Genomic DNA, 11,298 nt, shown 5'->3' with positions numbered 1-11,298 from the left:
TACACGCTAACAACAAGGTTGTGCGCGGCACCGCACGACGGACGAAGTATGCATTGCGCGGCACCGCACGACGGACGAAGTATACATTCACTACTAACTGATACGGCCCCGCCTCCTTCTCAGACTGTTTGAAGAAACACCACGTGACCTACTGTATCATAATGTTAATTTTCGGCCGGTGTCGCCAGTCCTTTAAGTGAAACATGTACTTCTTCAATCGCTGGTTTTGAGAGAATCACTAATGCAAGGGTTTTCAAACTCTGTAAATAACATTTTCATCCACAGCACCCCTGAATTACACTGTTAAATTTGTTTAATCTTACATGATGCTCAACATAAATTTGCACATCGTAGGCAGGCTATGTCACTGGGAAATATCAGTTTCCCTCAGAACTGACTGAAGGTTCACCAAAAACCAAAAACAGCTTGTAGATAGTTCAATCCAGCTATTTTTCATGAAAGAGTTGGCTGCAGATGGTAAAACTACAGTGCAAATCAGGTCTGTTTACTAAGCTTAGTGATTAAAGTGATATTGATGTAGTGATATTGATGAATTTAAAATATCATCAAATTATTCTGTGGCACCCCTGGACTGGCATCACGTCACCCTAGGGTGCCGCGGCACCCACTCATGGAAACCCTGTAACAGGCATTTCAGCAGATGTACTGAATCTGGCCAGGAGAGGCCCTTTATCCACACTTGGTCACCAGCACTTTCGCCTATAACATATTCGCCTACACGCATTTGGTCCTTTCGCCTGGCATTTTCGCCTTGGAGGAGAGTCTTTTCACCTACCTGTCTGAGCCATTTCGCCTACCCTCAATTCTGCTGTCAGACTGTCCATGTTTGCAAATTATCTCTTTGTCATTTAAATATTATAGTGACTGTGACAGTGGTGTCAAGTGAATCTAACAGTTTACTTGACATTTATTATTTACATCACATTTTATTCCTAAAAAATGGCAAAATAGTTTTTTATGCCTGTTGACAGGTTGATTCTATAGGCTATTTAGGTGTAGCATATCTTATATAGACCTATATAGGCTAATAGCCTACATATATATTTTGTATAGCCTAATGTTAAAACAATAATAGACCTACAACACTGTTCATTTTACAATACTGTTCACTGCACCAAAGAATGTATAGTATCGGGACATGGATTAATTAATTATTTGGGCGCACCTGATTCCAATAGCTCTGTATTTATGTAATTACTATGGAGTGCATAGGATAGCCGTGTGTAGGTTTTACATGTAACACCACTGTCACAGTCACTATAATATTTAAATGACAAAGAGATAATATGAAAACATGGACAGTCTGACAGCAGAATTGAGGGTAGGCGAAATGGCTCAGACAGGTAGGTGAAAAGACTCTCCTCCACGGCAAAAGTGCCCCGCGAAAAGACCTGGCGAAAATGTTATAGGCGATTATGCCTGACACCCCACACTTTACCCTCTGCACACACAGTGGCACGGTAGACATTACCTGATACACTAGCCTGGTTAATAAACCAGACTGCACTGATACACAAGCTATTTCTAAAATACCAAATGTAATACGAAGTTCTGGATCAGGGACCACTTGGAATAATGTGTGGCCCCACGTTCAATTCTACTGTAAGAATCATGGATGATACATGATTGATACATTTACTCAAGTATTTCCAATTGTCAGTACTGTCCAGTAATGTCCAGTACCACTATATGTCTGAGGAAAATATTGTACTTTTTGCTCGACTACAATTATTTGAAATTTTTGGTTGGCCTACTTTAGTAGTCACTTATCAAACATTTAATAACACATTTCCCTTTTGCAAATAGTCTTATTTAAACAAAATAAAACTAAACCGAATAGAGGTATTGAGAACCTTTGCAATTGGTAAAACAATATGGAAATCTTCTCTTAAATGAGTGTATAGGCCTATTCATCCAAATTAGGCTAGGTCAGTCATAATTTGAGTAGGCCTAGGCTATAGAAAAGGGGGAAAAAGGATTTGTTATTCATATATTAGGGATTTAAATTCGCTTTATTGATTGAATACTTATTAACAGTTTGCAAATAGTAGGCTACAGTAGTACGATTATTGTGGTCTGTTGTAGGCCGAACATGTTTAGACTATTAAAGTTGTACAGAATAATTCATCACTGATCATCAGGGCATTCTTTTTTGCTAAAGGATTCATCACCAACATGTATGATGTTTTTAGACTTATCTAAAGGCAGATAAGATTCCAAATAAAATGCTTTTATTTTGAAACGCCAGTCGGTAACGCAACCTGTTTTGGTGGTCTGAGCTGACGTATCTAGAGTAAAGGTCTGAGATGTAGAGATGGGATTTATGGTTCTTTGAAGTGAGCCGGATCTCTGGGATCCGTTCCTTTCAAAGAGCCGTTCAAAAGACTGGCTCATTTGAGTTACTAGTTACTGTAGATTTTGATTATAATTACAAATAATTTCAACCCTATATATATTTATAGCCTATCTGACATACATAGGTACATACCTGCCATTTGAAAATAGCCGATCTACAAGCTGACAATGTGTCACGTTGCCAGTTGCCACGTATTGTGAGCTTGTAGATCTGCTATTTTCAAATTCTTTTTCTACATTTTATTCATTGGAAAACCTGTGAAACAGGACATTCTGCATAATGAATACTTTCTACTATTGGTAGTCTACTCTACTTTGTACTTTTAGTAGGCTACATATTGTGATAGCAATACTTTGGTACTTTTTTACACAAGTATAACATAACATTCCAAACTTCTACTTGTGGCTGAGTATTTCCACATTGATTGCAGTATTGATATTTTCTACTTAAGTAAAGAAATTGAGTAGCCTACTTTTCCCAACACTGTTCATTAGAAAGGAACGGTTCCATACTACTGCGAACCAGATCCAATCGTTCATTTCAAAGAGCCGTTCAAAAGACTCGATTCGTTCGCGAACGTCCCATCCATACTGAGAGGAAGTAGCAGCAGCAGCTGTAGCCAGCGTCACAATGTAGCAATGTTTTGTTTTGTTTTTCACTTTGATGTCCTATTGAACTGTCCGCAGTGAATCGATCAGATCAATCAATCAAAAACAATGAAGGTTTATTTAGACTTGTTGTCGCAGCCGTGTCGGGCCGTGCACATTCTGTTGAACTTCCACAAGATACCCCACACTGTCCACACGGTGGCGCTGAGGAAAGGTAAGTTGTTATACGCAGTTACACACTTCTACAGCACGTAAAGTAACTAAGGTCTAACCAGGTCCAGCTGTAAATTTCTAGGCCTATATTGCAGTATTGATACTTTTACTCATAAGGAATATGACTAATATTTCCACCACTGCACTGCTACTTACAAAGTAGTTTTAATAAAGTAAGTTTAAGTAACTAAACTGGATGACATCAGCCCGGATGTTTGATGTCCTGCTTTGAACTTTAGTCCCCAATCCCCATGAACTTTGACCTAGTTCTAAATTGACCCTTACGAGGTTCTGTAACTTTTGAAAATGCAACGGGTCCATTTGGTTCAATTTGTACACTGTCAGAGCTAGAAGGGTGTCCTTGGCATTTAAAATATATTTAAACGGTTGGAATTGCAACAGCTGAAAATCAGACTATCAGTATCACAATTTGGATTAAAAACCATGCCTTCATTGTGTCACTACGCTCTGACTAGTCTGGGATCACTTCACTTTTCGGGGTTTGATCCAGTCGGGAGCGGAAACCACTTAACGCCATGTTGTAGTCCACTTTGGCCGGAACTATCAAACCGGATTCAGTTTTAACTCAAAATATTCCCCTGCACCAAAGGACATACTTTTAGGGCCTACCTAATAACCTCCTTGATGCGGAGTTTTGCTTTTGAAAAATGTGTTTGGTATACCGTATGCATCTTTTAGTCCAACTCATATCGACTGGCAAGACTACACTAGGCTACTTGAGAATTTTAATGGGGATTGGGGAAACAAACGGAGGGAACCAAATCAAAGCGGCGCCGCTTCTTTTAGTGGTTTCCGCGTTGGGCGGAAACCAAACGGCCTGTTGTGAACGAGAAAGCCTGGTGGGCGAGGTTAGCTCTGACAGCTCTGTGTGTGTGTGTGTGTGTGTGTGTGTGTGTGTGTGTGTGTGTGTGTGTGTGTGTGTGTGTGTGTGTGTGTGTGTCTTTAGGAGAGCAGAGTACTCCAGAGTTCACCAGGTTGAATCCCATGCAGAAAGTTCCTGTTCTGGAGGACGAGGGTTTTGTCCTCACAGAGAGGTCAGAGGTCATTCTATCGTCAACACACAGTCATGATGTTGATATCTCCATATTTTTACTTTTCGTCTTTTTATTTCATGAATCAAAGCCCCCTCACACAAAAGTGTCTTCAAAGTCCTCCCTGATAATGCTGTGCCGTGCATGTTTACATCATACTTTACATTACTATTTTATTTGTTTAGCATTTTGTACAAAATAGACAGGGCCCAGATGTTCCTAGTGCCCACCTATCCTGTATCCGCTTCTATTGTTTGTTTTTCTAGTTAGATAATGATGTTGTTGTTGTTATTGTTGTTGCCATAGTGATGCCATCCTCAAGTACCTGGTAAACAAACACAACATCCCAGAACACTGGTATCCACGGCAACCAGAGAGGAGGGCCAGAGTGGATGAATACACTGCCTGGCATCACACAAACACACGGCCGCACGCTGCTAAAGTGTTTATACTGGAGGTACGCGCACGCACGCACGCACACACACACACACACACTAGGGCATTAACGACTCAAGTTTTTGTCATGTGGAATCGACTTACAGTAAAGTCGAAGTTGAATCTATTGGTCATTTTATGACGTCATCATATTGAGGGGGGGGGGGGGGGGGGGGTCGGACACTGACATTTGGTTAATGCCCTAACACACACGACCGCACGGTGCTAACGTGTTTATACTGGAGGTATGCGCATGCAGCCATGCACACACACACACACACACACACACACACGACCGTACACTGCTAAAGTGTAAATTGACCTTTTATCCAGATCGCTGCCGTGTAGCTGCGGTGTCGGTACACAACTGAAAATTCATTTTGGATTAGCGAAAAATTCATTTTGGAAAAGTGCACTCATAAACCAACTAAATAAGGCTTTGAGGAGTCACTCGTCTTTGACACTGTGGACCTCGAACGATTGGACTCGTCAGTGCCAGTAAAACGGTTAACGAGGCTATAACATTGTGTCCATGCTGCAGGTTCTGTTCCCTCGTATGTCGGGTTCCGGTCCGGATCCCGTCAAACTGGACCGGGCTCTGTCGGAGCTGGGCAGGACGCTGGACCTCCTGGACACCATGTTCCTGCGGCGACAGCCCTTCCTGTGTGGCGATGACATCACTCTGGCCGACCTGCTGGCCATCTGCGAGCTCATGCAGGTCAGAGGTCATGATGGGGTGGGGGTCACGTGATCAAACTGTAACCTATTTAAAACCGAGAAAGCATCTGTGTCGTTTTAGATATTGGCTGTGTACCGTTTCTGTGGGATAGAAACTGAAGGTTTTGGACATATGAGTCCAAAAACTCAACACAAAGTCACGCATGTGAGCAGAGCTCACTTCACTTGGTATCAAACACAACACACGTGCATATCTCCTTGTATGGGCTGTTCTGTCCGTGACATCAGCTGTGCTGATGAGTACTTTCTATGACGTTAGTCTCGTGTGACGTTAGTCTATACTACGGGCATAGGGACCTACACACAACGCCAGAAGTAGGAGCGGTTGGCACCGTTCAAAGAAGCATCAAAAGTAGCAGATCTACAAGCTCGAAATGCGACGCTTGTTTGAACTGACCAAACCTGCCTACCGCTGTTGTCACTGGTAGGCAGTGTGTGGTACATATTGGCTCCTTTAAAGGACGACTTCACATGTTTTCAACCTCTTTATAATTGGGCCTCACTAATGTTGATGATTATTATGGTCTGTGTCTCAGAGGAGGGTTTTGGACAGTTCAGAAACCCGCAAGTGACATCATTGTTAGGCAATTATGGTTGTTTTTTTTGTTTTTTCAAACAAGATAAAAAGAAAATCACACCGTGGTGACGTGAGAGGTGCTCACTTCACACTTACTGTTCCTGAAGAAACATTGTGGGTTCGAGTAGCACGCTAAGTACAGTACGATGATGTATAGACCCACATGATGTCACAGGGGGCATATTATCCAGAAAAGTGACATACGGATAGGGACACACAGTGCACATACACACTAAGTCATGTATTGGACGCTCAAAGATATATGTGCCTGCTGTTCTTGTGCCAGCCTCTAGGTGGTGGTAGAGATGTACTGCAGGACCGGCCAAACCTGCAGCGCTGGAGGAGTCGTATCCAATCAGCTCTCGGAGAGTCTTTTGACCACGCCCACGCAGTGCTGTACGCTGTACGCAAGTCCAAGCTCTGACATCACCGCAGACTGCACATATATCCAGCCAATCAGAGCAAGGCAAGGGCTGTGATGTCATACTGAATGCAGTGATTGGTGTATTTGTTTTTTGCTTTATTTGGAAAAGTGTCCAATATCACTGATCTAGGATCTGTTCCTTGTACTCCTTGCTATTGGTTGAGTGTATTGGCCCAATTCCAATTCACTGACTTATGCCTCCGATTGACATTGGAAGCACAAGCTTCTAGCTTGACCTTGGGGGAGGCGGGGGGGAATGCAACGTCCAATTCATTCCCTATGGAAGTCACATGTTTTGAAGAAGCAAGCTTGCCTCTAGCTTCAAGGCAAAGCTAGAGGTAGCTTTAAGGCAAAGCTAGAGGTAGCTTTAGCTAGAGGTAGCTTTAAGGCAAAGCTAGAGGCTTCTAATGTCTGTCGGAGGCCTTAACAGACTCACTGACTTGGGCTGAATTCCAATTCACCTTATTTCTGGTCTACTCCAGGGTGCCGCCATTGCCTCTTTCAGGGAGCGCCATTGAGTGCTGTTTCATTCAATATCTGTTCTCTTCCTCCCTAGTAAAGAAGTGAACAGGTAATCAGTGTGTTGCCAGCTTTTGCAAAAGCTATGAAAACAAGCCCAAAAGAAGCATTTAGGCTCAGTTTTAAATAGGCTATTTGAAAATAGCAGATCAACAAGCTCACAATGTGTTACATCACAACGTGTTGTGAGCTTGTAGAGCTGCTATTTTCAAACACGAAATGACAGTCCTTTTATACCAGCTTGCGCCTTGTGGAATATGCCTTGTGGAGCAGTTAATTGGCCTTGTGGAATCCACTGGCAACTGAATTCAGTCTTTATAATAATATAATGGTTACTTACTTACTTATAGTAGCCTATTATAATAATATCTCATAATTCCGATGTCATAAAATCTCCTGCAATTTCTTATGGAAGATATATGTTCAATTACAAAATCTCAACAAGCTCTGTATAATTTCTACAGAGATGTAGCTGAGTAGAAGTAAAAGTATTGAAAGTTGGAAATGCCGCCGTGTGAATCAATGTTGAAATATGGTTAGACAGAAATATTGAATCCATGTTGAAATATTGAAATAATGAATTGCACTAATTGTGTTAAATGTTGAATAAATGTTGGATTTTCAACCATTGACAACAACTGACTCTAAATCCATGTTGATTCAACCAAAATGGTAACCTCATGACCATTGCTAATAAAACTTGGCAAGGATAGGCTATTATGTAAAGCCCAGAGCTTTATTGATCACGGAGGGGATTCTGTCCCTTTGATGAACATAACCTACACTGTCCTACATCGGAATTGGAAATTGAGTAATGGACTCATTTCATCCAGTATCCTCATCAGATGGTAAGACTGCGTTCATGTGATCACTGTAGTGGTCAATATTATAAATGAAAGGTGCAACATTGGAGTTGGCCTGAAACGTAACGCCCGATTACAACTGTGGCCACACTTTCAGAGACGTAACAGAGTATAATTCATCTTTAAACTCTAAATGCTGAAATACTGAAAAGGAAAAAAAAGTGGTTGAATTTGCATCATGTCTCTATGTATAGACTTTTTTTATGTGTTGACAAACGTTAATAATATTTTTTGTCTTCACAAGTCTGTTAAACAAAAAACAACACTTAACCACAAAACAAACATATCACAAAGACAGATCATCAGGTCCCCACTATGCACAGAAAGCCATCCTCGTGACTGGGGCGAGGCAGTTTGCTGAGGGGACAAAACTCCTGTTAAACCAAGGTTCTGTATCTTTGCCCCGATGGCATGAGGTTAAAGTAATAACTACAGAGGATGATCAGTGTCATTTATTATTGAGTGCTAAGCATGTGAAGGCCTTATTGTTCATATCAGAAAGTGTGGGTGTGGGGAGTATGATTTGTTTGGCCAATCAGCACAGACAGTTGTGTAGCTGTAACTGCACTTGTTTCAGTATTATTTGCTATCCTAGTTACTGTATGTGGGACATAACTAGGATACTTAAACCAAGTATAAATCAGCCATTAGATGAATAACCTAGCATGTAGCCTATAATAGCATGTACTAGATTCTCCCCACCTGCACTCAACCCCAGTGTCAAACCCACCACCGCTACTCCGCTTAACGCAAAACAAACGCTCCTAAGGTGCCTTCGCCCCGTGTGCACCCCCTGGGAGCCATTCTGTCGAGATACTTCATTACTAACACACACCTACAGTAGACACACAAATACATTATCCTAAAACAGATACTGCACAGCGCGGCTCAACCTCTCGGCTCCCAGCATGTGGGGTAGATTTACAACACAACCTGTGCTCTCATCTGCTACATTAGCTTTGCATTATTCATGCTCCGATGTGCTCTTCTCGCCACACATGCACGATAAACTGCACCTGAATGATTGGAGATTCCAGAAGGAAAACGCTACGTAGGTGCCGTTCGTCGTTAACCTGACTTTTAAGAAAATGGGGTAAAAAAAAGTAAAAAATGTGTTCCAATGTAAAGCTCTTGTTAATACTTCATTGAATTAATTAGTCCAATATTTATAAAACCCACAGACACAATTAATTAAAAACAAAAATAGCCTATCTTCAGGCTCACTATGCATTACAAAGCTTTGTGAGCTTGTAGATCGGCTATTTTGCAACTTTCTTTTGACACTGTAGACCGAAGAAGTAGCATTTACGGGAAAAACCCAAACATAAAATGTTGAAATATGGAGATAGACTGCTTGGTCTCTGTCCGAGAGCAACGATATGTACTGTATGAAACCCAGACTGAAGTACAGCACACATCTTCATGAAATGGTATTAAACTAGATGGCTGTTAGATCAATATTATTCACATTCTATAGGCTCCCCTTTAACTAAATAAAGTCAATATGAACATTGTAATATAATGTCTAGACTAGTGTATATTGGGTAGAATTGTAAGGCAGACAAACAAAAGCAAATACACAAACTACCACATGGAAACAGCCATTATGTAGCTTTACCAACAGACCACCACTAATACATCTATACATTCATTTTAGAACTGCAGCCAGCGGTTTTTGTTTGTTTGTCAGTCAGACACGACCAAATGCAGCACTCCAATTGGCTAGGACTGATCACGTGGCACACGTGCCGACGTCCTCACGTCACACCAGCGCCATACGTGCTGACGTAGAGTCAACACCAGGCTAACAGTTAGCTAAACAAATGATGTACTCACGTTTGCATAGTCAATAGCACTACTGTCCACATTCCAGTACATTCCATCACTTATGCACGAGTCCCGATCACATTAACATAATCTTCATGTATGTACATCCCATTACAGCAACGTAACGTTACTCTTTTTAATTCGCGGAGTTCTTCACCGGAAGTGCGTCCGGCCGTCAAATATGTCCGACCGGAAACGTGTGCTGCGGCACAATAGTTCCGCCACAATAGTTCCCCCCCCAAAAACATTTTTTTTAAAAAACATTTTTTTTATTTTTTCAAAATCACGTTAACGAGGCGAGGGGGCGTAGATGTGAGCGGCGCGTAGCGCCGCGAACCTCTAGTTGAATACATTTTCTGCCTGACAGCAATGAAATGCATTTGAAGATGAAGAAGAAATAATAATTCATGTCAAGTACGACTATATATGAAATATATCAATAAAGCAGTGTATAACATTGTAAATCATACATAATCATTTATTCTGATACATTGAATCAGGCCTAATGGGTGGAGAGCTTTCATGATTCAAGAGATTCACATTTCAAAGATTTTATTGATTTTATACAAGGTCATACATCATCGTATGTGCAGTCGGACCACGTCCGCCGTATTAGAACAAAAACAAGGTATGATACAAGTAATGCAATGCAAGTTATAATACAAGTAAGATACTAAGTAGTAATACGTACTGAAGTATAGAGAGTGTGCTTGCTTGTTGCATTAATCAATTTAAAGTCAAAGTATGAAAGGTATATGCATAACATTGTATTGCAAAACAGAATAGAAGAAAAAACTGGAGGGAAAAAAGATAGAAAGAAAATGCATTGACTTCATGACCATTGATATAAATAATCAGGCATTCTTTTGTCTGTGTTACCGTGGTAATGTCTTTATGTAGCGTCACGGCCGGGAGGCGAACCCGGGACCCCGATTTGCCAGGTATGCACGCTGACCAGTCAGCCAAAGTGCCAGGCACGTTGGCGAGAGCCAACGCACATACCGTATAGCCTACATTTATATGACTTATTGAAAATAAATGGTTCAAATCCCATGTGTAGCACTCGCTGCCAGAGCAGGGGCCTTTTGAGCAAGGCACTTAAAGAGAGTCCTATCTCTATCAATAATATTAATACAATGTATTTATTTATCTCAGAGTCCCAACTAATATATTATATACCTATTGTCACTCGTCTATATAATATAATAATATATAATATCTATCTGCAAAACTCCTGACAAAGTAAACATGGTGGTTGTACTGTTGTTGTCGTTGTCGCCGCTTCACATCATGTTAAATACCAACATCTAACATAATACTGGCAATAAACTAATAATAATATTATTTATATATGAATACCACCAGCTAATTTAGTAAACTTGCAACAAGCTGCATTATGTTATGTTAGCCTGATTTCCAACAGCTAATGCAACAATAAACAGACGTAAGAATAATAATAATATTCATAATTAATAATTATTATTTCAACCTGAATACTAACTGCTAATATAATAATAAACTAATAATCAACGTTATTATGTTAGCCTGCATACCAACAGCTAACGTTATAATAAGCTAATCATATACCTTATTTCTATTATTATATTATGCTACATTATGGCATTCTGATTGGTTCATGCGTCTGTCAGTCACTCGGTTCCTCCA

The 11,298-nt window shown here is 40.7% G+C and overlaps 1 protein-coding gene across 2 annotated transcripts; it reads left to right on the top strand.

Annotated features, from left to right (window-relative positions):
* The first annotated feature begins 2,975 nt into the window (after window positions 1-2,975).
* gstt2 (glutathione S-transferase theta 2) lies at window positions 2,976-7,575 on the top strand. 2 transcript variants are annotated; one of them, XR_013962576.1, is made up of 6 exons: window positions 2,976-3,199; window positions 4,166-4,253; window positions 4,557-4,707; window positions 5,227-5,403; window positions 6,287-7,062; window positions 7,134-7,575. XR_013962576.1 is itself a non-coding variant. In XM_080738382.1 (5 exons), the coding sequence occupies exons 1-5, from the start codon at window positions 3,094-3,096 to the stop codon at window positions 6,422-6,424; spliced, it is 660 nt and encodes a 219-aa protein (XP_080594508.1). In that variant the 5' UTR covers window positions 2,976-3,093; the 3' UTR covers window positions 6,425-7,575. The 2 variants fall into 2 exon arrangements, 1 of the variants encoding a protein (XP_080594508.1); XM_080738382.1 differs by having other exon boundaries at window positions 6,287-7,575.
* Window positions 7,576-11,298: the final 3,723 nt, after the last annotated feature.

Source organism: Nannobrachium achirus (assembly GCF_963921795.1).
Source record: "Nannobrachium achirus genome assembly, chromosome: 12".
NCBI lineage: Eukaryota > Metazoa > Chordata > Actinopteri > Myctophiformes > Myctophidae > Nannobrachium > Nannobrachium achirus.
This window is presented reverse-complemented; position numbering and strand designations above follow the sequence as displayed.